At 34.7% G+C, this 26,923-nt stretch overlaps 1 protein-coding gene across 11 annotated transcripts in view; it reads left to right on the top strand.

Moving 5' to 3' along the window:
- Window positions 1-1,203: 1,203 nt before the first annotated feature.
- CBLB (Cbl proto-oncogene B) overlaps window positions 1,204-26,923 on the top strand; it is a 237,136-nt gene continuing 211,416 nt past the window's right edge. For 4 of the 11 annotated variants that reach the window (XM_074214416.1, XM_074214414.1, XM_074214409.1 and 1 more), the window contains exons 1-2: window positions 1,753-2,569; window positions 15,397-15,647. In XM_074214416.1, coding sequence (XP_074070517.1) covers window positions 2,402-2,569; window positions 15,397-15,647 — 419 coding nt within the window. In that variant the 5' untranslated portion in view covers window positions 1,753-2,401. Of the gene's footprint in view, window positions 1,293-1,749; window positions 2,570-15,396; window positions 15,648-26,923 lie in introns of those variants that run through there. The other 7 variants (XM_074214411.1, XM_074214412.1, XM_074214413.1 and 4 more) reach the window with 5 other exon arrangements.

Raw genomic sequence — 26,923 nt, 5'->3', positions numbered from 1 at the left:
GGGACAGATTAAAAATGCTAGTCTAGGTGGGGAAGAAGGAATGACGGGGAAGGGTTAGTGCAGATAAGCCTGGAAAAGAAAATAGTGGAGGAAAGATTCAGTTTCCTCTCCTTTCTGTACTTTGATGCACTAACAGAAAGTCTTCTTTTCCTTGAATGGCCATCTCCTCTCAGGGCCATGAGCTAACGTCCTTCCAGGAACGACCCGCTGGAACAGGAGGCCGGTGACTAGGGCCGACGTGACCGCTCTCGACGGCCCAGCGCCGGTCAGTCCTGCCGCGGCTCTGGGTCCGAGGCCACGCGCGTCCCCAGGAGCAGCGTTTCAGGGGCTCTAACCCCGCTCCGGTGTCACTCATCGCCTCCCACCCTCGGTTGCTACGAAACAAAGGACCAGGAAGGTGGACGAAGCAGGAAGTCCCGCCTCTTATCCCCTCGTTGGCTTTTACTCTGCCTCTGGATGGTCACGCCCATCTCTCCCCCAACTCCCATTGACCAACTCCCTTGGGGGGAGGGGGTGGGTGGCCGCCTTTCCCCTTTCTCGTTCCGCTCCCTTCATGGACCGCGGCTTTCCAGGCCCTCTTCTGCGTGTGGGACGCGTGTGTTTGTGTGTTTTGCGTGTCCGGGTGCGAATGTGTGTGTGTGCGTGTGCTTGCCTGCTGGGGTGGTTCTTCGGCCGCCTTGGGGACACTAGAAGACGTGGAGAGAGGGGCGGGGACAAGAGGGGCGTCTGCCTCCCATTGGCCCGGGCGCCCGTCCCGCGATGCTGCGCCTCGCTGGGATTGGCGAAGCCTCTTCTCCCCGCCCTGGCCCTGGCCCGGGGCCCCGCCTCCCCACGTCTGTGTTGGAGTGCGAGTTGCCAGGGGGAGGGGAGGAGGGTGGGGTGTGCGCGAGTTGTCCCCTCCCCCTCCTCCTCCTCCCGCCAGGGCTGCCCCGGAGGGGGTCGGAGTAGCCGCGGCGGCAGGCGGCTCGGGTCTCGCCCGTGGGTCTTTATTCCCCCCCACGTCTCGCCCCGAGCCGGTTGGAAGCGGCAGCCGCTGCCCCTGGACGCGCCGTGTGACCCCCCTCCTCCGCGGGCTGGTGGAGCCTCACGCACACGCGTGTGCCTTCCCCTCCCCGCGGAGTCCGCCGGAGCCGGGAGAGAGGGCGAGGAGAGCGGGGCTGGGGGGGACTCGATGGTTCTCCCGCCCCGCCAGGCGGCCCCCGCGCAGCCACACACGCGCTCCGGAGGAGGACGGGAGGAGAGCGCCCGGCCCGCCGCCGCCGCCGCCGCCGCCGCCGCCGCAGCCTGAGAGGGTATTCAGGGGCCCGGACCGCGGAGCCGGGGCGGGGGCCGGCGGGGGCGGGAAGGGTGCGCCTACTCCTCCACCTTCTCCTCCCTGCTGTGGGTGCGAAGCAGCGGAGGCAGCTGGGTAGTGGGGGGGCGCCCAGAAACAAAGCTGCGAGTGTGCGTGCGTGTGTGTGTGTGTGTGTGCGTGTGTGCACCGTGTGTGTGTGTGCGCGCGTGTGCGCGTGTGTGTGCACCGTGTGTGTGTGCGCGCGTGTGCGCCCTGTGTCTGTGTCCGCGCTCCCGCGGGGGGAGGGCCGACTCAGAAGCGCTCTTCCCTCCTCTTCCCTTTTTCCCTCCTTCAGTTTCTTTCCCTCTTAAAAAAAAGAAAGGAAGTGCGAGCCACCCCCCCCCCCCCGGCCCCTCCACTTGGGTTAGGGACTGCCTTATAGGTAACGACTGTGACAATGTCTTTTTTGAAAAGATCACTTCGGATTTGGGGGGGGGCGGTTGCATCTCCCTGTTTTTACTTTATTTTATTGTATTTTTTTTCTTTGACACTGTAAAATAAACTCCAAGCCCCGCAGCCTTTGTGGAGCACAGACGTGCCCCCTTCGGCGGCGGGTGATGAATTTTTACAATTTGCCTAACTTTCAATCCAGTGCAGGATGGAAATGAGTTTCCCCCTAGATGTTTCCTCCAGCCGCCGACTTGGTTTGTTTTTGTGGCTGTTGGTTTGAGAGGGCTTTAAGGAAAAAGGAGGACTTTGTGTTCTTTATCTATTATGTTGCTTTTTTTTTTTGTTCTGAGCTGATCCAGCTTCGAATATGAGTAATATTTGTCCACAACCGTTAGTTTTCTAAAATCAGAGTCAGGGTCACTTCCCCGACACCCACTCCTGTATAGATTACCGGCGTGAATCCATACTTGTCCAAAAGTTGAACCCTGGGCTGGTTTTTTTTTTTTTTACTCTTTTCCACTGTATTCTTTGCTGAAGGAGGTGGGTGGGATGAGTTAGCACATTCGGTTTTCTGCTGGGGAAAAAAAATATTTTAAGGACCATGTGAGTCTCCTTTTGGTAACTTTAAAAAAATTTGTTTTTAGTATTCACTTAAGAACTGAAGAGCCGAGGTCCCAGATGGCTAATGCTATGAATGGCCGGAACCCTGGTGGCCGAGGAGGAAACCCTCGAAAAGGACGGATACTGGGCATTATTGATGCTATTCAGGATGCAGTTGGACCACCTAAACAAGCTGCAGCTGATAGAAGAACTGTGGAGAAGACTTGGAAACTCATGGACAAAGTGGTGAGTACTCTGGGTTTATTGTCTCTGTTTTTTCCCTTAACTTAAACATTTGATGGCAGTGACAAACTTTTGATGAACTAGATCTAAGCCTTGTAATGAACACAAAATCTACTTGTCCAGCATTTTTCCTGTGAATTGTTGATATATGTATTTTAAATGGCATTTGAATAGAATCTAAAAGAACATAAATAATTAATAAATGTTTCTTGACTTGACCCAGGGTTCTAGCTTTAGTTGGCTGCTTCTTGATTTATCTGACCTTGGGCAAATCACTAAACTTCTTTCAGGACTTAAGTAGTTCAGTTTCATCATTCTTTCATACAAATGAGAGGTTGGGTTAGATCATCTCTGGGGTTATTTCTAGGTTATTTTTGAGTTCTCTGATGGAAGAAGACAAAGGTCTTATGATTTGAATTGTACATTTTGCTCACCTCTTGGTTCTGCATTTGTTGTAAATACTTGATGTTTTGGTATAGGATGATTTTGCTTTTACCTTTTGTCCGACTCTTTAAGGTGTAGAGTTCTTCCAGAGAGCTCAGTTAGGCAAAGCCCATGCAGTAAGCTGCTTAATGTTAGCATATTGTCTCAGAACACTTTGAAAATGTTTGTCCTGACATATATTTGCCCTTAGACCAGAAGAGGAGCTCTTAAACAGGTAATATATGCAAAAGCATTTTATAAAGCCCTCTTATGACAACCCAGTGCATGAAGTGCAGAGTATTTATCTGGGAAACAATTACATAGATGAGCTCTCAAGTGAGTAAGCAAAATTTGAAATAGTTTCCATTTCTTCTTTGGAAAACATCTTCATTTTAAAAGTTCTGTGCTCTTGTTAATGGCTAAATTGCAGTTTCTTTTATCTACTATTCCATTTTGAAACAGGAAATCTATTCGATTGCACATTATTTGTTGTGAAGGGAAAATTTATGTTGGGGATGGTGGTTCTGACAGTTTCAAATATTTCTGTGGTTTCTACAAGTTGCTTTCAGATGAACTGAAAGATCTCACACACACAGTCATATATCAACACATGCAGAACAGTTAAGTTAAAGGATGTTTCAGAGCAACTTATGGACACAGGCTCAAGGAATTTTAGATGCCAGTATCCTAATTATGACAGGATTTTATAATCAATATAATAATGCTCTAGCTTGCTTCTTTTCAAAATGAAAAGCTCTTCTTTTTTGAAGCAGGGATATCTTCCAGGTTATATTTGTCATAGTTACAGGACCTCTTCAGGTTTCCATAAGGGATCTTTGAGCCAATAAGAAGACTATTTGTGAAAGAGGCCTTGGTATTTGTTAGCTTGTAATGAGATGGACATACTGTTAACTCAAATATCAAAAAGATTCACATTTTTTCTAATATTAAGACTTAGATTCTTTAATATGATACTTTTTCTTTGTAAAAATGTGCTAAAACCTCCAAAAAATCCTGAATCTTTCCCCTTTGCTTTTGGCTTGTCACTGGGAGCAAGGATAGCTTAAAAAGAAAAATCTAATCTCTTGGTTTAAAGGTACAGGTAGTTGGTAGTCTCCTTAGACAGATCAGCTTAATTTCATTTTCTTATACATTGGAATGTAAGTAGATGGAGTGACTTTCTATTTTTTCTTTGGGTTTTTAGGATGGCTTATTCAGTTTTTTGCCAGTTAAAATTTTTGATCCAAATTGTATTATGAGAATGCACAAGACAAGACTTCCTAACCTGTTGCTTGAACTCAGCTTTTAGATCTAGATATTTGATATATGTTATTGAAGAGCATGTCCTTGAACAAATTGAAGATGTTTGGCAAACAAAACATCTTTCCGCTTTACTTAGGGTAGCTGAAGTCCAGTTTCACTTCTTAAATCAGAAATTGGGAGTAATAGCTAAAATTCAAGATGTCAAGTTGGATTCAGCCTTTAATGAAGATTTAAATTTCTAGATTATTAAGTGATTCCTGGTGAATGTGTCAAATTTTATAAAGTTATTGGTTGTTCTCTTTTCTTTGTTCTTAGAGTAATCTAAGTTGACATTTAGAAATAAATTAAAGTAAACTGAAACTTGGGTCAGCATTTCATAGATTTCTTATAGGAAGTAGTGCAGTTATAGTTACTGTAAAGACTCTGCTTTTGAAACATCAAAAACGAGCCCATTAGGCTGCTTTAGGGGAAGCTAGATGTCTCTGTATATGGAACACCAGATCTGGTGTCAGGAAGACTCATCTTTCTGAGTTGAAATCTGTCCACTGACAGTCCTTTTGTAGGCAAATTACTTATCCCTGTTTGCCTCAGTTTCCTCATCTGTAAAACAAGAAGGAAATGACAAAGGACTCCAGTATCTTTGATAAGAAAACCCTAAATGGGATCATGAATAATAGGACATGACTGAAAAAAAAAGATTGAATAAGAACAATAACAAGACTGATAATAGGGCTGTGACAATTTCCCTAAGATAAGACAAGCACCTGTCATTGTTTGCTTTGTCTTTATGCCTTTTATGGCAACTTAACTTCACTTTAGTAATTTGATGGAAATTTTGTAATTTACGTAAACTAAATGCTCTATTATTGATTTCCCTATAGGTTTTCATTTATATCCAAAAGTTGTTCTTGAAATTGTAGCCATGAGCTTACTTCTCTTGAAGAGAATTTATATAAATTGTTAGATAAATGATGTTTGGTTTATGAAGGAGACAACACAGTACTACCAACACATTTATAATTACTAATTGGTGTTATTTTGGGTAGTACTCAAGGGTCATATACATGTGTTTATTTTCTATTATTTGTCAGTGGTAAAGGAAGTGGTTCATAATATCAACATTGATGATTACATCAGAAACTTAACTGTTAGTCCAAAAGTGAATCCCTTGATACATTACCTAACTGTTTGGTAAAATTGCAGCAAGAGTATGTAGTTAGCATCAGAGTTATAGAGAAGAGCTACTTTTCAATCTTGTGGATAATGATTTGAAAAGAAACTTTGGCTGCACTGTTAATCCCCCCCCCCAAAAAAAAACAAAACCTAAATTTCATTAGCATTAGATAATTGATTACTCTTGAGGTTTGGGGAGTGTACTTAGGGGTAGGTAGTATGAATAGGAGCTTTGTAGAATGAAGAAATGTAAGTTTACTGTAAGTTTGCTCTACTGACTCAGTAATTCAAGATACCTTCAAGTACATGAGACTTATTTCAGCTACATAAATTTAATTCCTTTAGGACAACACCTTTTGGAAGATACTCAAATAGCATAGGAATTGTCTTATACAAGACAATTGTAGGAGGGGAGGAAGGGTCGTTGAGAAGAACCAGGTAACTTCCCATTTTAGGTAGTTATAAAATAACATAGGTCTTGGGGACAGAGGAAGTAGAAGGATGTGATTCCAAGGTCGCATAAGTTAGGGAAGTTTTGAGTGAGCCAAAGCATGCTACCCATCTAACTGGTCCCCAGAGTACCAATGTTGAATCTTGCTGGGTTTGAGGACTGTTTGAAATCTAGGTCTGTTTCAAGACTACCCTCTGGGAATTTGAGGCCACAGCTGGCTTAATCAGTTAAACAGTGCCCAGGGCTTCATATCATGGCCATCATTTAGGCACTTGTATGAATATGTTTGACTGGCCATTGTTAGCTTTTCTGAAAAGGCATTATCATCTTTCTGTTGGAAAATCTGGGGTTAGGGCAAGGAAATGATTGTTTATCAGGATGGTAGGAAAGATAATTTATTGGTAGGCTGCTCTGTATCACACTTCTCACAGGAGTCTTAATTTTCCAGTTAATAGATGCTAAATTCACTGTGTTTACATGAATGGATGCTCAATAAATCCAAAATTATTAATTGATAGTGAAAAGCTGAGTGTAATATGAACTTACTTTTTTTACTGCTATCTTTATCATTTTGTAAAATCACACTATTTTAAGAATTACAAAAGTACTTAGGATGAAAATAACAGAGGACTGCTTTTTAACCTTATGTTTACTTGTTTAGCCAGCTTGTTTTTCATTCTTAAAAATCTTAAGATAATAACAATGTAGCCAAAATCAAGCTTTTAAAGATGTTTGGTTATTGTTTGCTATCATATAGCCTTCAGTAGAATATTTTTTTTCCCTAGGTTTAAATCCTTTTTATTTTAAATGAATATTATTTTGGGGACTTAAGATTTGATTTTAAGAGCTAATCTTTTTAAATGTCTAACTTTGAGTTCAGAAATAAGTGTACCCATGGTATGAGGTAAAGCAGTAAGTCTTCCTCCAGCCCATTTTTGCTTCTTGGAAATTGATTATCATAAACAGAACCATAAGACCTTGTTAAATTAACTGTTTTTTGTGAGTTGGTTGTGGTAAGAGTAGGGTTGGGAGGTAGCTTAATAAAAATCAAGGCTGTTTTGTAATTCTGGGAGAAGTAAACTGATTCAAGTTTTTTTTGACTTTATGTTGTAGTGGATCGCATTCAGAGTTTAATCAAGGAGCTACCTTAAATCTTATTCTGTTTTATACCTATATTATTTGTTGTATAATTGGCATAGGTGATGACAGCCATAGCATAGCCAACAGATAGCTTCTTGACTCTGGTCATTGTTTTACTTGACTGAAGAAAGGTCCCCTTACTCCTATTTTATAATGTTATTTCATATATTATAATTTCAGAAATGGTTATTATGCTTTTTATTTATTGGCTTTTTAAAAAAAATTGAACTCAAGCAATTTTGCATAAAGGAAGAAAAGGTCAACTTTAATTTCTATTTTCTTTTTTTTTTTTTTACAAGGCAGTGGGGTTAAGTGGCTTGCCCAAGGTCACACAGCTAGGTAATTATTAAGTGTCTGAAGCCAGATTTGAACTCAGGTACTTCTGACTCCAGGGCCGGTGCTCTAGCCATTGCCACCTAGCTGTCCCTTTAATCTCTATTTTCAATAATAATATACTTAAACCTAGATATCAGTCATTAACAATTTCCTTATTGTCTTTGTTTTTGTTTAGTTAGTTCAGTTGTTTCCAACTCACTGTGACCCCATTTGAGGTTTTCTTGGCAAAGATACTGGAATAGTTTGCCATTTCCTTTTCTAGTTCATTTTACAAATGAGGAAACTGAGGCAAACAGGGATAAGTGACTTGTCTGGGGTCACAAAGCTAGTAAGTGCCTGGGGTCAAATTTTAACTCATAAATTTTAACTAATAATTTATAACTTCCTGATTCCAAATCTAGTCCTCTTATCTACTGTGACACCTGGAGGTGTTACTATTAGTTCTTTTTTTTCCACTTGGAATTCTTTCATATAGGGGTTTGCCATTATTTCCTGTTCTACTAGTTTTTTTTAAGGTTTCTGCAAGGCAAATTGGGTTAAGTGGCTTGGCCAAGGTTAAATGTCTGAGGTCAGATTTGAACTCAGGTACTCCTGACTTCTTAAGTGTCTGAGGTCAGATTTGAACTCAGGGACTCCTGAATTCAGGGCTGGTGCTCTATCCACTGTTGCAACCTAGCCACTCCTGTTCTCATAGTTATCCTTTATAATGTCAAAACCTCTTGTAACACTGAAGTATTATGATTTATTTCTTTCCCACCTATGTACATTTAGGTTATTTCCAGTTTTTAGATGTTACATTATAATGCAGATATAAAAATATCTCTGGATTAATAGTTCTTTTTTTATTCTTTTCTATGTCTTCCTTGGATATGTTCTAAAGCAAAAATTGCAATATCAAAACATAAGGAAATGCTAGAGAAATGCATTGTTTTCCTTTCTCCCTTTTCACAGAAGTTGGGGTTCATGGGTATATAATATTAGCTTATTCTGTTCAATGGAGTTGATTTTTTTTTTTTGTTGAATCAATTTTCTTCTCTGTTATTTTTAAATTTTGTCATAAGGGTTGGTTTGTTAGGTGAGTGATTGAGAAGGGATCTATTTGGAAATGACGGTAATGTGAACATAAAGATCAATACAAAGTAAGATTAAAAAAAACCCTTACAGATACGGCCAATTTTCATGTTGCTGTAGAAAAAAACTGAGGCTAGTTTATGACTTGTTAATTTAGAGATTTCTTTATAGAAAGATTGCATGAGGGCTATTCAAATTGGTGATATTTTAAATAGGTTTTTAAAGTGTGTTACAGAACAAACAGAAGATATTTTAAAATATCAGAATTAAGTAGGTAAATAATCAAGAAATCAATTCTACCCCATTAGGTGAAATTTTACCTACATACATTGTGGCACATTAAAAAGGCCTGTATTGTAATTCCTAGAGAGGAGTTAAAAAATACCAATATGATAGATTATAATGTATATTAGCTTTTTTCTCTTGACAACCAAAGAAGCATATCTAAAAGATTTTAATGAATTTTGTGCAATTTTTGTGTAGTAAATATTTAAATGAGATGCCATTTAATAGGCCATTTTGCCTATTATAAATCCTACAGAATCTATTTTGGTGTTATAGTTGTATTTCATTGAGCATTGTTTGATCTGCAATGCTAGGGGAGTACAATAAATGGGCAATATAAGGTATTTGACCTTTCTTACTACTCTTAGAATAGGAACTAAAATTTCATCAAGTGACCTTTTTCTAACTCTTATTAAATGATTGATAGTGAGCTTCCTTCATATTATATTTCTGAGTTGACATAAAACATCTAGGGCCTTTATTTTTTCCCATCCACACATCAAGGGAGGTGCTTACAGTGTACTTCAGTATCATTCCATTCTGAAGAACTCATGGAATGAAGAGAAGCTGAAGGAACATACCCATTTTGTTGGGTTTATATACAGTTCTGTGCTGGGAAACCTTGGTCTCCTAGTCTTGTAGTATAGAAATGTGATTGGCTCTTAAGGATTTCAGATATTTCAGAAAAGCTATAGGGATTATAGAGATTTTTGAAAGACCTTTTGATCCTGAACAGAATGGAAAAGATTTCCAGCCATTTTTTAACACTTCGAGTTTCTTGAGTTGTCTTATGTTGACAGAAGTTAGCATGGTTTGAATGGAAAGAATTCTGCCTTTGATCTTCTCTATGAGTGGAATTAAGAAATTTTATGATGAAAGTCTTCAATCACATAGATTTTAGATTCTCAGATGTGACTCATTAAATCCTGACTACAGCATGACCTCAAGCAGAAGGGGATTCCCCCCCCCCCTTCATATAAGCTTTTCTCTTTGTGATTATGGTAAAATTAAAAACTTAATGATTCCACTTAAAATCTAGTATTTTTTCTTTGTAAATATCAGTTTTTTGGTGAATGTATTTCAACACATCCTAAATCCTAGAGCCATAATCTTCTCAGCATTTAGGTATTTCCATTCTTGGAAGGCAGAATCACTTAAATATTGTTTTTGTCTTATCATATCATAGTGGAAACAGTGTAGACATGAAGTCAGGAGACCTGGATTTGACACTTATTAGCTCTATGACCAAGACAATTCATTTGTCATCTTTGACCTTCAATTTCCTTATATATAAAATGGAGATCATACTTGAACTATATCTATATCTATATATATCATGGGGTTATTGGAAGAATATGCTTTGTAAGTGTGAGATAATATTCAAAATGTGTGTGTATTATCATTATATTTTTTTCCTTTAATTCTGCCTAAAATTCCATTTTGCTTGTAAGGTTCTCTTATTATTTCTTGCCTCTTTCTTATACCTTTGATTTAGTAGAGAGTCAGAGGGGTAATATTTTTGCCTCTTTCTTTGCATTTTAATTCTAATGATCAAATAAAAGGGGGTTATATATTCATAGTCAACATTCTATGTAGTTATTGCTGGAAAAATTTATTTGTTTACAGTTTATATTTTGATTCAATTAGTGTTTTCTGATTTATATGGAAGGATGTAGAACAGAAAGAGTCAGAGACAATGTCAAACTAATATTGTACTGAATTTAGTACAAAATGTACAGCATAACTTTAACTGCTTTTGATTTCAGTGACAAATTATACAGTAGAATCATACTTTGGAAAAGTTGTCCCTTGTTTTTCTGTGAAATATAATATTTTACACGACTTACCTAGCTAAATCTTTGGTTAATTGGGGGTTTTTTTTATATAAAGGTTTTGTTGTACTTTTACAGATAGAATTTCTTTGTAAATTTTAGTTTGCTCCAGTGAAATTGTCTTGATACATTTCAGGGGGTGTGTTGAATCTTGCTTGCTAGCATGACTAGAGTAACATGTTGTTGGCCTTTTGTTGTGAATTTTAATTGAGGTATAAATAAGGAAACATTTAAATTTTTTTTTATGCTAAGAAAGTTTCACTGTATTGAAATAAAAGCCTCTAAAGTTTCCTCTTATTCCTTGTAAATTGCATAATTTTTTTAAGAACTGTTTTTATATTTTTGTTCTGGCATGATGTAATTGAAGATTTATTTTATGTATCTGGAAAAAAAGTGTTACTTTACAGAGAGGTCTTGCTTTTGAAATTTTGGAATAAATCATGACAAAAAAACAGTGACCACTGTGGGAGGCAACCTGATTTCATGAGGAGTCAAGAGACCTTAGCTGTATGACCTTGGGAAAGTCTTCAAAATGAGGAATATGGAGTAGATGATTTCTAAGACTCATTTCAGCTTTAAAATTTTATGAGGTTATGAATATAATTACTTTCTAAATGCTAGTAAAATTCCTAGTTAAATGTTTGATCATTTAGACCACCAGGGAAGGATAGTATTCATCCTTAGGTGATATATTAAAAAGTTATTCTTTCAGCAATCATTATTGACTGTGGAAAAGGCCTTTCTTTTCATAACCCATTTCCATATGGAATTTAGATTGAACAAAGGATACAAAGTAATTAGAAAGATTAAATTGCATGTAATTTTGCAAATTGGATATTTTGTAATGTGTTATTTTTACAAAATGTTTTCTTTGGAACTTTTCCTTTTTTCTTGGTCTTTTAGAAAGTTATTTTTCTTGAATTAGGACTATTCTTATTATTTAAATATGAATGGGTCTGTCATAAATTGCAGTCCTTATTGCTAAACTAATGGACATGAACTCTTCATATATTTCAGAAGGTCTCTATTGTACATTAGTACATGTGACTGGAAATTAGGCTTTGACTCTCTCAAGTTTTGTTCTTGGTATGACACAAGATAAATTGGAATTTTGTGTCTATGATTAGTTATGCTTCCTGTGTTTAATGTAGTCGAAAGTGCATTGAGTTGAAATTCAGCCTTAACCCTAGCCCTGATCTAGTAATATGACTGTAGACAAGTCACTTTGCTCTAATAAGAGCAAATAAGTTTCAGTTTAAACTAATAAGTTTCAGTTTTCACGTCTGTAAAGTGAGAGAGAATTAAATGATTTCTAAGGCTGCTTACTGTTCTTATACAATTCTATGACATTTCTTTGGAAATGAACGTGAAGCCATTAACATAAAAAAACATAGAAAGCAAGAATTATCCTATGGTTGGCCAGGCATTGAGATTTGTGTGTGGCGGGGGAGGGCTGATGTGTTTTTACTTGCCTTCCCTCTCGTGGACCTTCTTTCCCACTGAAGTGGGAAGCCCCTTATATAGGTCACAGGAATTGTCGCATCCTGGAAGTCAATTCCCACCCTCCCTTTACCCCATCCTCTGCTCTCTTCCCGTTCTAACATGCTTTCTGAATCATCCTCTGTTGGTAAGCTTCTCTCTATCTTAGATCTCTTTCTCTCAGATTTTCTTCATTTGGTACTCTCTGAAAACTAATTTTTCCCCTAAAGACTTCTTGTACCATTCTCTATATTGGACTTTCAAGTTTTCTTGACCTGACAGAAAGGGTGAGGAAGAGAAGTTGACAGTACTCATTGTTTCTAAGTTGTTTTTAGACTTCTTTAAAGTTCATATCATGTTCTACAGATCCTTTGCCATATTTTTACTTCCAAACTGCTCTCAGACATCTCCATCTCAACTCCTTTAAAACCCTGATCTCCTGGTTCCTTAACTTTCAGCATCTATTGAAAAACCTATTTTAATCACACCTAGGAGTGGTCATAATTTAGACAGCTCCCACTCTTTACTTCAATTGAATTTTCCCTAGCTACCTAGAATTCTTAGATATTTCTAGATAATCTAGATTTCTGAATGCTTATATACATTAAAAACAAAGATATCTCTTAGATAATCTAGATTTCTGAATGCTCATATATGTTAAAAACAACAAAAACTTGCAGAGAATAACTAGTTAGTATATCTCCTCTTGTATCGGATCAAAATTCATCTATAATATCTAAGTCCTATTGTTGACTAAGTCGATTGAGGCTTTTGGAGGTTGAGGTGTGTTTGGAGCCTGGTTTTCTTGGGTTCTGTCCAGGAGTCTATCCACTCTGTAGTATTGATTTTAATAATTACTGTTTGTATCTATGTTAGAATTAGGGTAGGAAACTTCTGGAAAGTAAATTTCCCCTATTAATGATGATCAGTTACTTTATATAACTTTAAGGTCTGAGAGAATTGCCTGGAACACTGAAGTTAAATGACTTGTACAAGATCACACAGTCACTGTGTAACAAAGGTGGAACATTTTTTTATGCCAGTAAACATTTCATTTATGAAAGGAGAGAATGAATTTGCTTGGATATTTAAAAATTTTTGCTTCCTATATTAGAGGACACTTTGTGTCACTTTTTTTATCCAGTTTTCTCCTAAGAATATGCATATTGAAATTCAGTTATGACCAGAGTAGAAAATTGTATGTAGGATTTTAAAATCTTGATTATAAATGTAATTGTGCTTCCTTTTATATGAAATTTATTAGTCTTTTGAAAGTCTTTCCTTTTAGTAAATTGAATTAAAAAACAAAACAGTTCAACTACAAGTGCAGGTATGGTCTGTGATCCATGTGAAATAAGCCTTTAATGTCTCCAAAATATCAGCAATTGTTTTCTAGCCCAAGAAGCAGTATCTTGATTCCGGTTTTAGAAGTCATGATATGATGTCTCCTACTTTTTTTTTTTTTGGTTCTGAAAAGTGAATTAATCATCCTAGGGAACTCTTGAATACAGAACTGTCCCTTCTCTACAACTTAGAAAATTACCTAGGAAAAGATAAGTGACTTGATGAGAGACAGTGTTTATTATGGAGACATGACTTATCTCAGGTATTTCTGACTGTTGTCAGCTCTCTAGTTCATTGTTCTATGCTGTGTCAGACTTAAGAAAATTAAAAGGACCAAGTGATCATTTTTTAAAGTTAAAAAAAAATCCCAGTATTTGCCTTACTTTTTTACATGGGAACAAATTCAATGCTAGATTTAACTTCCTTAGGAGGTCAAACATATTTTTTTAGTCTAGAGAATAAAGCACTGGATCTGGAGTCAGAGAGACCTGAGATAATTCCAAAGCTTTGTGACCTTAGATAAGTCACTTCTGCCTGTCCAAATGTCCTCATCTGTAAACTGAGATGGATGCTGACCTACCTTTCAGAGTTGTTGTGAGGATAAAATGAGATATTTGCAAAGTTGTAAAGTGCTTTATAAAGATTGAAGTGTCATATTAGTATTAATTGTAATTTATGAAGCTCAGACTGATGCTACCTACATAAGAATTTTTAGTATAACTTTATTCAAGGAAATCAAGGCAAAGGCAGCTAGATTATTTTTAGTGAAATTGTTTTTAAGGGGAGCTGATATTCAGCAATATTGATGAGAGAAATAAGTTTGCTATTTAATCAGACATAGATGTTTATTTGAAAGAAGTATTATGAACTTTTGAACAAAAATTGATGTGATCTCTTTCAAAAGAAAAACAAATGTATGATGTAAGGGTTGAAAATTATTTTCTTTAATTCAGTGTGTATGTTGATGAGGTTCTTGAAGCTACTGTAGCTGAAGAGTTTAACATTTTGCCTCATGGATGTTAAGTGTAATAATTTTATACTGTTGAATAGCATGTGGTTACTTTTCTACTTTCAAGCTAAGAGCTCATCATTTATCCAGGAAATCTATTACAAAGAGCTTCCAGTTAGGCAGAGGAGTTCTGACATTGAGTGAAGAGTTGTAAAATATATATCTGGGATTGGAATTTATTATTTTTTTTTAAAATGAGAACCCCTAGTGTGGATCCTTTTTCCCCTAAACCAGATTGCAACCTTTTATAACTCAGTTGTTTTTATAAAGTTGCTCTGAAATTTGTAGAGGTTAAATGGTTTTCCCATGGTTATATAGAAAAGGTCAGAGACAGGATTTGAAATCAGATTTTTCTGATTCCAAGTCAAGGATTCTCTTCATTATGTCAGAGTTTTTCCGTTATTTCTCGTGATTTTGGGTGCATGCTTATACTGCTGTTGACTGAACCATGATAAGACAAGGTAGAAAGTATTAGAAGAAGGTAGGAAAGACTAGTTTGAACTTGACATGCATTTATTATTTATTAACTTAGTTTTTAAAATTGCAGCCTTTTATTTAAACTGCCTTGGGGTATAGGATTAATCAACTAAAACATTAATTAAAACTAATTAAATAACTTCAGTGGGAAACAAAGTACATTATAATGAAGTTTTAACTGCAAGTCTTTGGTTGCCCACTGATGAAATGTATTTATTTACCCTTTAATTAATATGATTTTACTTTTTAAAAAGGGTATGTACCTTATGCTGAATAGCTTATGAGGATTATTGGGTGTAAAAGTATGAAGAGAGGTTGAGAAAATTAGGGGATAAAGATTTTCTCATACTATTGAATAATTTGCATTTGTAGAAATGGTATAAAATAAAGTTTTACTCATATCAAGTTTAAAGTAATTTATACAGCTTTCTTGTAGGTTGATTTTTGTTATATACTTGTTAACTATATGAACTTCTAATTTATTTTTTTCATGTTTTACTTTTCCTCCACACAAGAAAAAATGTTTTATCTGTGTTCTTGCCTCTAGGTAAGACTATGCCAAAATCCCAAACTCCAATTAAAGAACAGCCCACCATACATACTTGATATTTTGCCTGATACTTATCAACATTTGCGACTCATATTGAGCAAATATGATGACAACCAGAAACTTGCACAGCTCAGTGAAAATGAATATTTTAAAATCTACATTGATAGCCTGATGAAAAAGTCAAAACGGGCGATTAGACTCTTTAAAGAAGGCAAAGAGAGGATGTATGAGGAACAGTCACAGGACAGGTAAGAATCTTTTATGATACATATTTTATAACCTTGATTTGCTTATGCATTTTATTTTTCATATTTTATATTTAATAGAAATATCACAGGACAGCATTATCAGTAGGTAAACTTTATGTGGTGTTTTTAAAGTTTGCAAATGCTGTATAAATTTTATCTTGTTTGAATGGTTCAACAACTTTGTGAGGTAGATGCTATTTTCCTCAAATTACAGGTGAGGAAATTGAGGTTGAGAGTTATTCAAGAGCACATATCCAAGAAATGTCTGAGACAGAATTTAAACTTTAATCTTATTGAGTTTAAAAACATCACTGAATCTTCCATGCCACTTAGCTACTTAAATGATACCTTGTCATTAACCCTAAATCATCCTAATGCCTTTCATCATTAAAATAGTAAATTAACCCTTTCATTAAATTTAGGTCTTTTAGATTGCTTTACTTTGGCTTGTTGGAAGTCAATTTTTATCTGTAGCTTTATGAGAACAGGTGTTTACTTCAGAAGGATCGGCATAGTAACAAAATCTTGAAACTATATCTAGCATTCTTTCCTTAGAGTAGGGACTGACAAACTATGGCCCACTATTTTTGCATGACCTTTGAGAGAAGAAAGATTTTTGTATTTTAAGTAAAGTTTTATTTTATTTAAACCTTAGTATTATAAGCTTTATTGACTTAAAACTGCACTATCAATTTTGAGACAATCTACATATTATCTTGAAAACTTTAAAATGGTATAAATGTTGATAGTTATTATTACTGTCATTATTTGTAATAGTAACTTAGATGTAAAATAGTGTGCTTTTTTTTTTCAGAACTTTTAGCTCTAAGCTCAGTTCTGATCCAGAAAATGGTTCTTTTGGATTGTGACTTTAAAGTCATTTGTTATTCCATCACTGGTGACTATGTAGATTTAACTAGATACTTGAATATATTTTTATTTTTTCATGGAAGAAATACTTCCTCCCTGAGAATTGAGTTAATTCCTGTAAAATGTAAATAATCTAGTAATTTCACTTTTTTATTTTATATTGTAGATTTGATTTAGAAAATATTAATCCCCTATGGTGTTCATTGCATTGCACATAGGCAGATGCTGGGGGAGAAGCAAAGTTAGATGGTTCTTATTTCTTATCAAATTGGAAATGAAGAACTCATTCCCTGTTGAAATAATACAGTATAAGTTTGAATTAAGTTGATATGTGACTAGCTGATGATTGTGAGGAAGTCTTATAACACTTCTAAATTTTTGACCAGTGTTTTAGATGTAGTTATAATTAAGAATTTGGTAGTTTATTTCTGGATAGAATAAGTATCTATGGCAATGTGTAGATTATAGCTCTGTGGTAAGATTGAGGATCCTACCTATGTAGATTTGAGTTAAATCTACATAGTCACCTATGATGAAACTTCCAAGTAGAAAGCAGTTTGTGCATGTTTTATGTTTGTGAGTGCTGAATAACTGGAGTCTTCAGTTTATGTGATATTGTGGATCTACTGTCACTGGGTGGGGGAGTGATTTACTTTAAATTGTTTCCTGGTAGTGGTGATGAATTAATCTTTACTCATTCTTCTGGGCCTATTTGCAACCAGAGTTATACTTTTATGAGATATAGTGTGCTGGATACAGTTTTATGCCATACTGAAAGTATTTTGTTGGTAAAGAAGGTAATATAAATTCCTTACTATGTGTCGTGGTTAGAAAATAGAGGAGCCTTGTTAATAAAAATTACCATGCAGCTAATACATGAATTGCCTATTGGAAAGAATAAAATTAAATATAGTTTACTAAGAATGTACTGAATATAATTTAATACATTTCAGAAAGTAAGATATTATGATTAAGTTTTTTTATGGTAGAAATGCAAGAGAGTTTCAAATTTATTTAAATAAGTTAGCATGTTGAAAGGTGCTTCGAAGACCTTCATGATGTTAAAAAATGTGTCTGTGTGTGTGTGTGTGTGTGTGTGTGTGTGTGTGTACAGATACAAAGACACATCAAATGAATCTGTGATTTTTTGGGATTTGTAGCTTGCAAGTGAAGAAATTCCTTCTGCCAAAACAAGTTAGCACTGTCTCTTATAACTCTATAAACTTTTAACCTTAAAAAAAGACCTGTATTACTGAGGGGTTGTGTTGTTGTTTTTCCTTCCTTCTGAAAGAAGACCATGACATCAGGAGGGTGATGCCATGACAAGCACATGAATTAGATTTGAGGGTGAGGTTGTGCTAAGTCACCAGCCTCACTTTCTCCTCCAGAGCTTTTTGAGTCCAGTGGTCAGATATGAATCAAGACAACTGGAGATGTCCCTGGGTCAAAGGAAGAGTTAAATGACTTGCCCAAGGTCACACAACTAGAAAGTGTCATGTGTTTGAGGTCGGGTTTGAATTTAGGTCCTCCTGACTTCAGGGTAGGTGCTCTGTCCACTGCACCACCTGGTTGCCCTGGGCATTAAGTTACTGATCTCACATCATACAAGTAGTATGTGTCAGAGAAAAGATCTGAACCCAGGACTTCCTAAGTTTGAGGTCAGCTTTCTATTCATAATATTGGATTTCTCCTCCTTCCCCCCCCTCTGGGTTTGTGTGTGTGTGTGTGTGTGTGTGTGTGTGTGTGTGTGTATGAATTTGTTAGAACGTTTTCTAGTAATTATACATTTCAGTTTGTACTGGCTGCATTTTCAATAGAATCAAAATCAGGGGAATAAAGGAACCTGATTTTGTAAATATATTTTTTTTTCTGAAAAAACTCAACTTCTTTATATCTCTGTTAGCAAATGAGATATGAATAGTATAGCGTAGGCCTTTTGCTTAGATATTTTATTTGTAAATGGGCTAGAGTAAATTTTTTTTAGTCACATTTCATGAGAAAACTTTATGGCCCAGCTTGAATTCAGTGAGCCATTTTCACCTGTATCACTCCTCTTAAGTTTTTATCAGATACAATTGAACCTCACATTGAGTTGGTGCTGCTCTAGCTAGTAGTCAGTTTGGACTCATAAACTGTATTTTCTGGTAGAATATTCAATGATTTCTGCCATACATACAGTTTGTATTTTTGCATCTGTGTTCTTTGTAGAAAAGGGAGAGTATATTTGTATTTTTAGCCTAAAAAATGGAAATACTACATCACATGGATTAAAGACATGATTGCTATGAAGGACAAATGTCAAAATGTGGTCATAAACAAACTTCAAGTCACCTCTCTTCTACTTGAGATTTTTCTTTTCTGTATCATTTTTTCCCCCTATTTACTACAATCTTGAAGGCAGTAAAACTGCTAAATTCTAGCAGAGACTAACACAATCATTACAGTTTGTGATTGGTAACATAGTAAGTTGACTTCTTTAATTCTTCATTCGGCATGACCCTGATGTACTCAGAGAAAATGGCATGAGACTGACTGTATTTTAATCTACTTTAAGATTGTCTCTGCAGAATAGTAGTTTTCTAATTTTCCAAGCCATGGATCATTGTAAAACTGATCAAAAAGCTCCATACTACTGGAATTGAAAGCAAACATGATTCACCAAATTGATATTGAATATGGCTATGCTTTGGTGTAGCTAGCCATAAAGGATATCAACAGTCAATTATAGAGATAGTGTCATATAATCGATATGCTAGCCTCCTGTACTACATTTGGGGAACTGTTTTGAAGAAATAAAATGAGTCCTAGACAGAGATCATGAAATCACATCAAATTTGTGTAAGGTTGAGAAACTATTTCAACAAGTATTTATTAAGGATCTGCTATAGGACAGAAACTGCTCTGTGCTAGGGATACAAAGACAAAAAAAAAGAAAGAAAGCTCTTCTAGATACTATTAAATTCAGCAATTATCTTTAGATACCTGATTATATGCAAGATATAGAACTTTTAAATTCTCTCAAAAATGTCATTTAAACTGTTTATTAGAGTTGTTGGCTGATCAAATATAATTTTGTAACACAGCTTGTGTGTTATATTGATATAGTGCTTTTAATTTCTGAAGAAATATTTGCTTTTACCTACTATATGTAGCTATGTATATTATTATTTGGGTGGTGGTATTCCAATAGTACTTTGAAACTTTACTGGGTAGATCTCTTGATCTCTCTGTTGATCTATTCATCTATCAGTTTGCCCACCTATCTATCTACCTACTTATCTATATTGACAGACAGATTGATATTATCAGTTATTAAAAGGCATAGATTGTTTATCCTGCCAAGATCCTAGTTCTTAAGCCCCTTCTATTAGAGCATTGAATGACATTGCTACATTTGGCAGAAAACAAAAGATTATCGTTTAAAATAATATAGATGTATATTTAATGTACTTATGTATTCATTGAGTTAATTCTGAACTTTTGCACTCCCTGTTTAAGGAAAATGATCTATGTGTATACTTTCGACTTTATATCCTAGACTTTTGCTTTAATGTATATCAGAGTATAATGGACTTGGTTATATCAGTGTGATCAGCTCTGTATTGAGAAGGAAATAGGAGAGGAGAGAGAGGGATATAGATTGAACTACATGACTTGAAGCCAAGATCTATGGTCTGGTTCCAGTTTTGATTAGCCAGGCTCTCTAACTTTGGGCAACTGATTTGACTTTTATCTTCATTTTGTTCTTTGTAAAATTGCCATCTTAGGCTGTCCTTGGTCAAAACAGAATGATTGCTCTATAGTGACTAATTCTTAGGGATCAATTTAATTATATCAATTATATCAATATAATTATATTATATAAAATTATCAACATATCAATATATAAATATAATTATATTATATAAAAAATTTCCCATCTTGAAATAGCAGTTTTCACATCTTTGTTTTGTGTTTATTATTGATCACTTTATATTTGTTCACAACTTAATGGAGACAAGAGTACTTTTTTTGTTTGTTTTTTTGGTCCTGAGATATTTCATTGGTATAGTGAACTCTGAAACTCCCATTGTGCTTCAGCAACTGCTCTTCTATTTATAGTGTTACAGCAAACTCCAAGGGCAGTGTTGAGAGATTAAGTGACTCGCCCATACTCACACAGTCATCATGTGTCAAAGCATACCTTGTACCCATATTTTCTTGAACTCTTAGGCCAGGGTTTTGCCTTATATTCTGAGTTACTAAGGGGGTTGAGGAGGGAAGAGAGAGCAGTGAACTTACAGATCAAAATAATCTATTTTTTTCTTTTTTGGCACCAAAATAGCTAACATTTACTTTATGACACAAGTTGTTACTTTTATTAAAAATATTAAAACTGTTTCTTAAAAATTATTTTTCAAATACTATTTTAATTACACAGATTATACTGGGCTTCTGCTTTTTTGACTGAGTTGTGTGGTGAGTTTTTTTTTTGGTTGTTTTCTGTAAACCAGATAAAGAGGTCTTTCAAAGGATTAATCTCAAAATGTCCTTTGAAGTTTCAAGAAGATAGTAAGAAAGGAGACAGTTCATAAATGTATTCAGGAGTAGGTCAAGAATTGAAATTTTGTAATTTAGAAAACGTAGGATTGTTCTTGAGATTTAGTGTGCTACAATGAATAAATTAATCAAATACATTTTATGCATTTGCATGTTATACATTAATATGTTTTTAAAGAATTGAGAGATGTGAACATTAATTATAACTTTGTGGCAATGATTTTGGTGGTTTCTTTCCTTTGAAAAACTTATAAAAGTAGAGATTGCAGAAATTGGTGAAGTTTTTATATTTAAAGAGTCTGTTAGACAAGGCAAGTGAAAACCTGTAGAAAATTTGAATGCCAAGGAACTACATGAAAAATAGAATTCATCTACCTCTATTTGTACTATCTTGCTTGGAGCTATAAAGACTATTACCTTTGATTTTAGTTGAAAAGTCTGTTCAAATTGTTTTTCTCCTGACATAGTTTTCAAAATGAGAGCAAGGAAAATAATGAAAAATGTTCTAGTTAATTGAAAATTCTAAGTTTAAAATATAGAAATATAAATGTTAACTTAAAATTCTTTAATAGTCATAGTCATCATTCAACATAATTTTTCTAGAAATAGATGTAGTTCATGTTGTTGCTTCATGAGTAATTTTCTTTTTTTTTTTTTCTTTTTTTTAAGTTTTAGCAAGGCAGTGGGGTTAAGTGGCTTGCTCAAGGCCACACAGCTAGGTAATTATTGTCTGAGGTCAGATTTGAACTCAGGTACTCCTGACTCTAGGGCTGGTGCTCTATCCACGTGCCACCTAGCCACCCCGTATTTTTCAATATTATAATTTCATTTACTTAATTTACCTTTGTAAACCTACACCAGTTCATAATTTCTGAGAAAAATTGTAAAAAAAACCCCAGACATTTGTTTGTAGGTGTAGTGTATGCATATAGTATATAAAATATTAAATAATGATAATATATATCCATTACAATTTATATGTTACAAAGAATTATACACAAGAGTGCTATGCTGCAGAGGGATTTAACTCTAATGAGCTTGGAACTAGATTAAAATGAAAATTTGGAAATGTTTAAAAATAAAAACAAAATACAATGTAGATATTATTAATTTGTGGTATTCCAGGTCAGTATCTAGGATTCATTTCTATTTGAATTTGATACCATTGATGCAGATAAAGAATTGACAGTCACCTAAGTTGGACATGGGTTCAAGTGTCTCCTACCCACTACCCCTCCCCCCATTTGCTACTTCTTCATTGACAAGAAACTGAAACTCCTTCATAGTATAAAGTGCCAGGACCATGTTGATCTGCATTGGCATAGAAGCTCTCCTTACATGGAAGTTCCTATAACAATGAAATTACTGTTCTATTCCCTATCCCTATTACTTATTACCATATAGTAATTTTTTTCTGCTAGATAGTAGATATCAAATGAGAAAGTAGCTAGCACATTCATTGGGAGAAAGTGAAACTGACTTTATGGATGAATACCTTCTATCTCTTTCTGATTTATGGCAGCTTATTAAAGTTGATGCTTTTCATCCTGTAAACATCTAGTGACATTTAGGCTAAATAATTAAAGTCCAGAAGCATGCAAAAAAACCCCATTCTATTTGAGTTTCATACTAAAAACCACTACCACAAAGGATGTTGATGAATTTAGTTTTTGAGGTAGATTGGTTGTTTGGTTCAAGAAAGCTCCTTTGGCAGTTTTTTTTTATAAAAGTTAATTAAATCCTATTTATAAAACAGACATACTGCAGTGAAAATCTTATAGCTTAAGGGATGTCTGTTTCAGAAAACTAGACCAGTAATGGTTTTATTTTTCAGTGATTTTATAAAGAATATAATTTCCAGAAAGTCAAACAGATTAGCAAATAGCTTTAATCTTTTATGGAATAACACTATATTGTCATGTTATGTTAAAGCAGAAAAAATTAGACCTGAAAAAGTCATACATAGTGACTGTTTCCTGAAAAATAGAAAAGTCAATGCATTTAAAAAAGAGATTTCATCCTTTCTTAATATTTAAAATATACCCTAACTCTGATTCTTTAAATTTGATTCATTAATATTTAAAATAATTTATGTAGTCAGTGTAAATAGGTTGGTATTAGACATGTGATCGTTAATGTTATACTGAAATTTTTTATAGATATCAATACTATGTGAACAATCTGTGATTTCATTAGCATGAAACTTCTGGTAAATGGTACTGTCTGCTGTACAGTTTTTACCCATCTTAGTAGTTAAGCTTAAAAAAAGTTAAGGTAATATTATTTGCTCAATAACTATTTGTAGATGAATTTTGATATTATTATTACACTAAAGTTTATTTCAGAGAAAAGGTTAGTCACTTGATTTACCTTTTGGTATAAATTCTGTGTTGCTTGAATGTGTTAAATAGCATCAAGATGTGTTAATGTTTCCAGATTTCAGATCTTTTATGTGGAAACACAGGTACTTAGAAAATTCCCAAGGCAACTGACAGCCAATATAATGGGAAAAGCCCTGGATTGGAATCAGAAGTCTTGTATTCAAGTTCTTTTACTTTCATTTACCACTTGTATATAACCTTGATCTACTCAGTTTATTTTTTTATTTTTTTATTTAAGGCAAAGGGGTTACGTGACTTGCCCACTGTCACACAGCTAGGCAATTAAGTGTCTGAGGTCGTATTTGAACTCCCATACTCCTAATTTCAGGAATGGGGCTCTAAACACTTTGCCACCTAGCTGCCCTCACAATTAGTTTTAATGAGTCTTAAATGTCCTCATCTGTAAACTTAAGAATTTCCAACCTACATCACCTGAATGGCTCTTAAAGTTCTAAAATCCTATGGTCTGGTCTTAAACTGAGATTCTTTGAAATTCCTAAATCATTTAGGGCTATTTTATTAACTAGAGAAATATTTTTTCATTTTTTTATTTGAAAAAGGGTAGTTACTCAGTTTATTGACCAATTATGATAAACTACAAAGTTCTTTAAAAATATTTTTAAAGATAGAAGTGGACTTGATCACCTTTTTTAATATACTTAGTATTTTTAATCCCAAGTGACTTCTCTCTATATATAAAATGACATGTTCAAGTTAAAAATGAAGTGATGGATGATTTGAATATGTTTACTGTATTTTAATGTAAAAAGTTTTTACAAAAAAAGCACAATTATTCCTGGAGCATGATCATGTTTTCTCGTTTTGAGGATTAAACTCAGGAGAATTAATTATAGCATTTAATTTAACTTCTATCAAAGTCAATAAATCTATTTTCAAAATTTGATTCTAATTTTGGAAAATCATTAGTGGTGAGGTAGTTTCCAGGTTGGTGGCAGAAAGTGAGAAGATTTGAGGAAATGTTCTCAAAAACAGCGATTGTTGAAAAATAATTCTCAAAGCTCAAAGTGAAATCATGTCCTTTTAATTCTGGTTGTTGGGGTGTTAACAAAAACATATTACAGGGGGTGGATAGAGCACTGTTCCTGCAGTCAGGAGTACCTGAGTTCAAATCCAACATCAGATAATAATTACCTAGCTTTGTGGCCTTGGGCAAGCCACTTAACCCTATTGCCTTGCCAAAAAAAAAAAAAAAAAAGAAAGAAAAGAAAAGAGAAAAGAAAAAAACATATTACAAGGTTTTTGATATGATTTCTAAAAATTTAGCCTGGAAAAAAATAAAACCTTTGGTTATAATGATGTAATTAGATAACATTGTTTTGTGTTATTTTTAGATTGAAAAATTTTTAATGGTATTATCAGTATATTCAGTCACAGCATTTAATTGGACTCTTGCATACAAACATTGTAAAATTTTATTTTAGGTGTAATTTGAAGGGTGAGTTAATGAGTTAAACAATTTGTTTTGAAAAATTGATAATCCAAATGTTATGACTGCCTGTTTACAGGTTGCCAGGAATTCAGGAAATCTTGAGGGGTGTTGAAATTCTTTAAATTAAAAAAAAATATATATATATATGTATATACATATACATATATATGTGTGTGTGTGTGTGTGTATGTATGTATGTACACATATACATGTGTATATATTGGATTTTAGAATAAGCATTTACTTTTGAATTTTCCATGTGCATATGATAAAATTCTAACATTTTCCCCTTAAAGTAAGAAGTGAAGAAAGAAGTTCTAAGACTAGTGTATCATTCTTTGGTCATTCAGCTTCATACATATTCTCTATTTTTTTTTAGGGTTTTTTTTTTTTTGCAAGGCAAATGGGGTTAAGTGGCTTGCCCAAGGCCACACAGCTAGGTAATTATTAAGTTGTCTGAGATCAGATTTGAACCCAGGTACTCCTGACTCCAAGGCCAGTACTTTATCCACTACGTCACCTAGCCACCCCCATACATATTCTCTTAATAGGGAAATAAAAACAATATTCCTTTTCCCTTCACACTCCTTCCATTTACTTCAAAAAATATTGCTTGATGCAACTTGGGTTGATTTTCAGGTATCTTTAAATGTCTTCCTTTCCCTATATTTATATTCATGACGAATTATATGAATACATGTTTACCATAGAATGTTGTCAATTAGACAACACACTTTAAAACATGGATGTTTATAATAAAAAGAAATATATATTCCATTCACATGTGTTAACAGTATTATAATTCCATTTTTCAGATGTAAAATCTGTAGTGTTTGTAAGTTAAATTGTTCAATTGGATCAGTTCCAGTATTTCATGTCAGTACTATAAATAAAGCTTTAAAGAAGTCTTTCCTTAAGTATTAGAAACTCTTAAGCTCTTAAGCAAAATAATTTCCTACTTCTAGGTGGTGCAATGATCAGGATCTAAATAAAATTAAATAAACCATTTTGAATCATTCAAATTTTTTCTTTTGTCTTAAACTCTTAGCATATTTTGTGCATGTTCAATGGAGGTGTTTTTCCTTGTTTTTTATCAAAACTTTATTAGTGTTTTATTTCAGTTATTATTGTCAGTAAATGGTCACATGATTGCTGATGTTTATAAATTTACAGTAAGTATTATTTTAAGATAATCCTGATCAGTCATATCTAATTCAGCAGGACCAAAAAAGTTCTCCCTTTATAGGTAGACTGTTGTTTTTTGTTCAAAGACATGTGGAAAAGTGAACTAATAACATACCAAGATAGGAAAGAAAATAAAAAAGCCATCTCACAGTTGTCTCTGAAATGTCTGTATTTTTTTTCTTAAGGATTTTTGTAGATCACAACCATATTTTGACTTATTGAAGAAATTACTCTTCCTCTCTGCCACAGTTTTACATGAAAGAATAATTTATTTGAAAAGCATCAGAAGGCATAAAGGTGGTTTGTCAAATCTTCTTTACTGTGAGAATGTATTTTTTACCACAACATTTTTGAAAAACTAAGCATGTTTTAGTAAATTATTTTTTCCTCTTCCTGCCCTTCCTGACCATTTAGAAACTTGAGAATTGTAGTATGATATTTTTCTTTTAAGAAAATATGAAAAGTCCAAGTGGAAGATTTAACTTAAAATTGAAATATTTTTAAAAGGTAGTTTTATAGTTGTTTCTGATGTTTTTGAATTTTGTTTGTGTACATTTCAAATAATTCTATATTTAGGAAATAGGCTATATTTCAAAAATAACCACTTAATAGTATGTTTATATCTTATCTGAATAAGGTAGGTCTCCTATAAAAATTTATTTATGGTGGTAGTTTAAGCATAGATCTGGGAACTTAGTGTAAGGTATGTATTTGCTGTTGCATTATTAAATCTGACTGGGATCAGTTCTTTTGAGTAAATTGAATTTTCAGATTATGGGATTGGTTTTGAGAAATCTGCTGTCAATGTGATCCCTTTGGGGGGCTAAAGAGACCTGACTATATCTCTTGTA

Source organism: Macrotis lagotis, chromosome 1 (genome assembly GCF_037893015.1).
Source record: "Macrotis lagotis isolate mMagLag1 chromosome 1, bilby.v1.9.chrom.fasta, whole genome shotgun sequence".
NCBI lineage: Eukaryota > Metazoa > Chordata > Mammalia > Peramelemorphia > Peramelidae > Macrotis > Macrotis lagotis.
The sequence above is the reverse complement of the archived record's forward strand: the minus strand, read 5'-3'. Positions and strand labels throughout refer to the sequence as shown.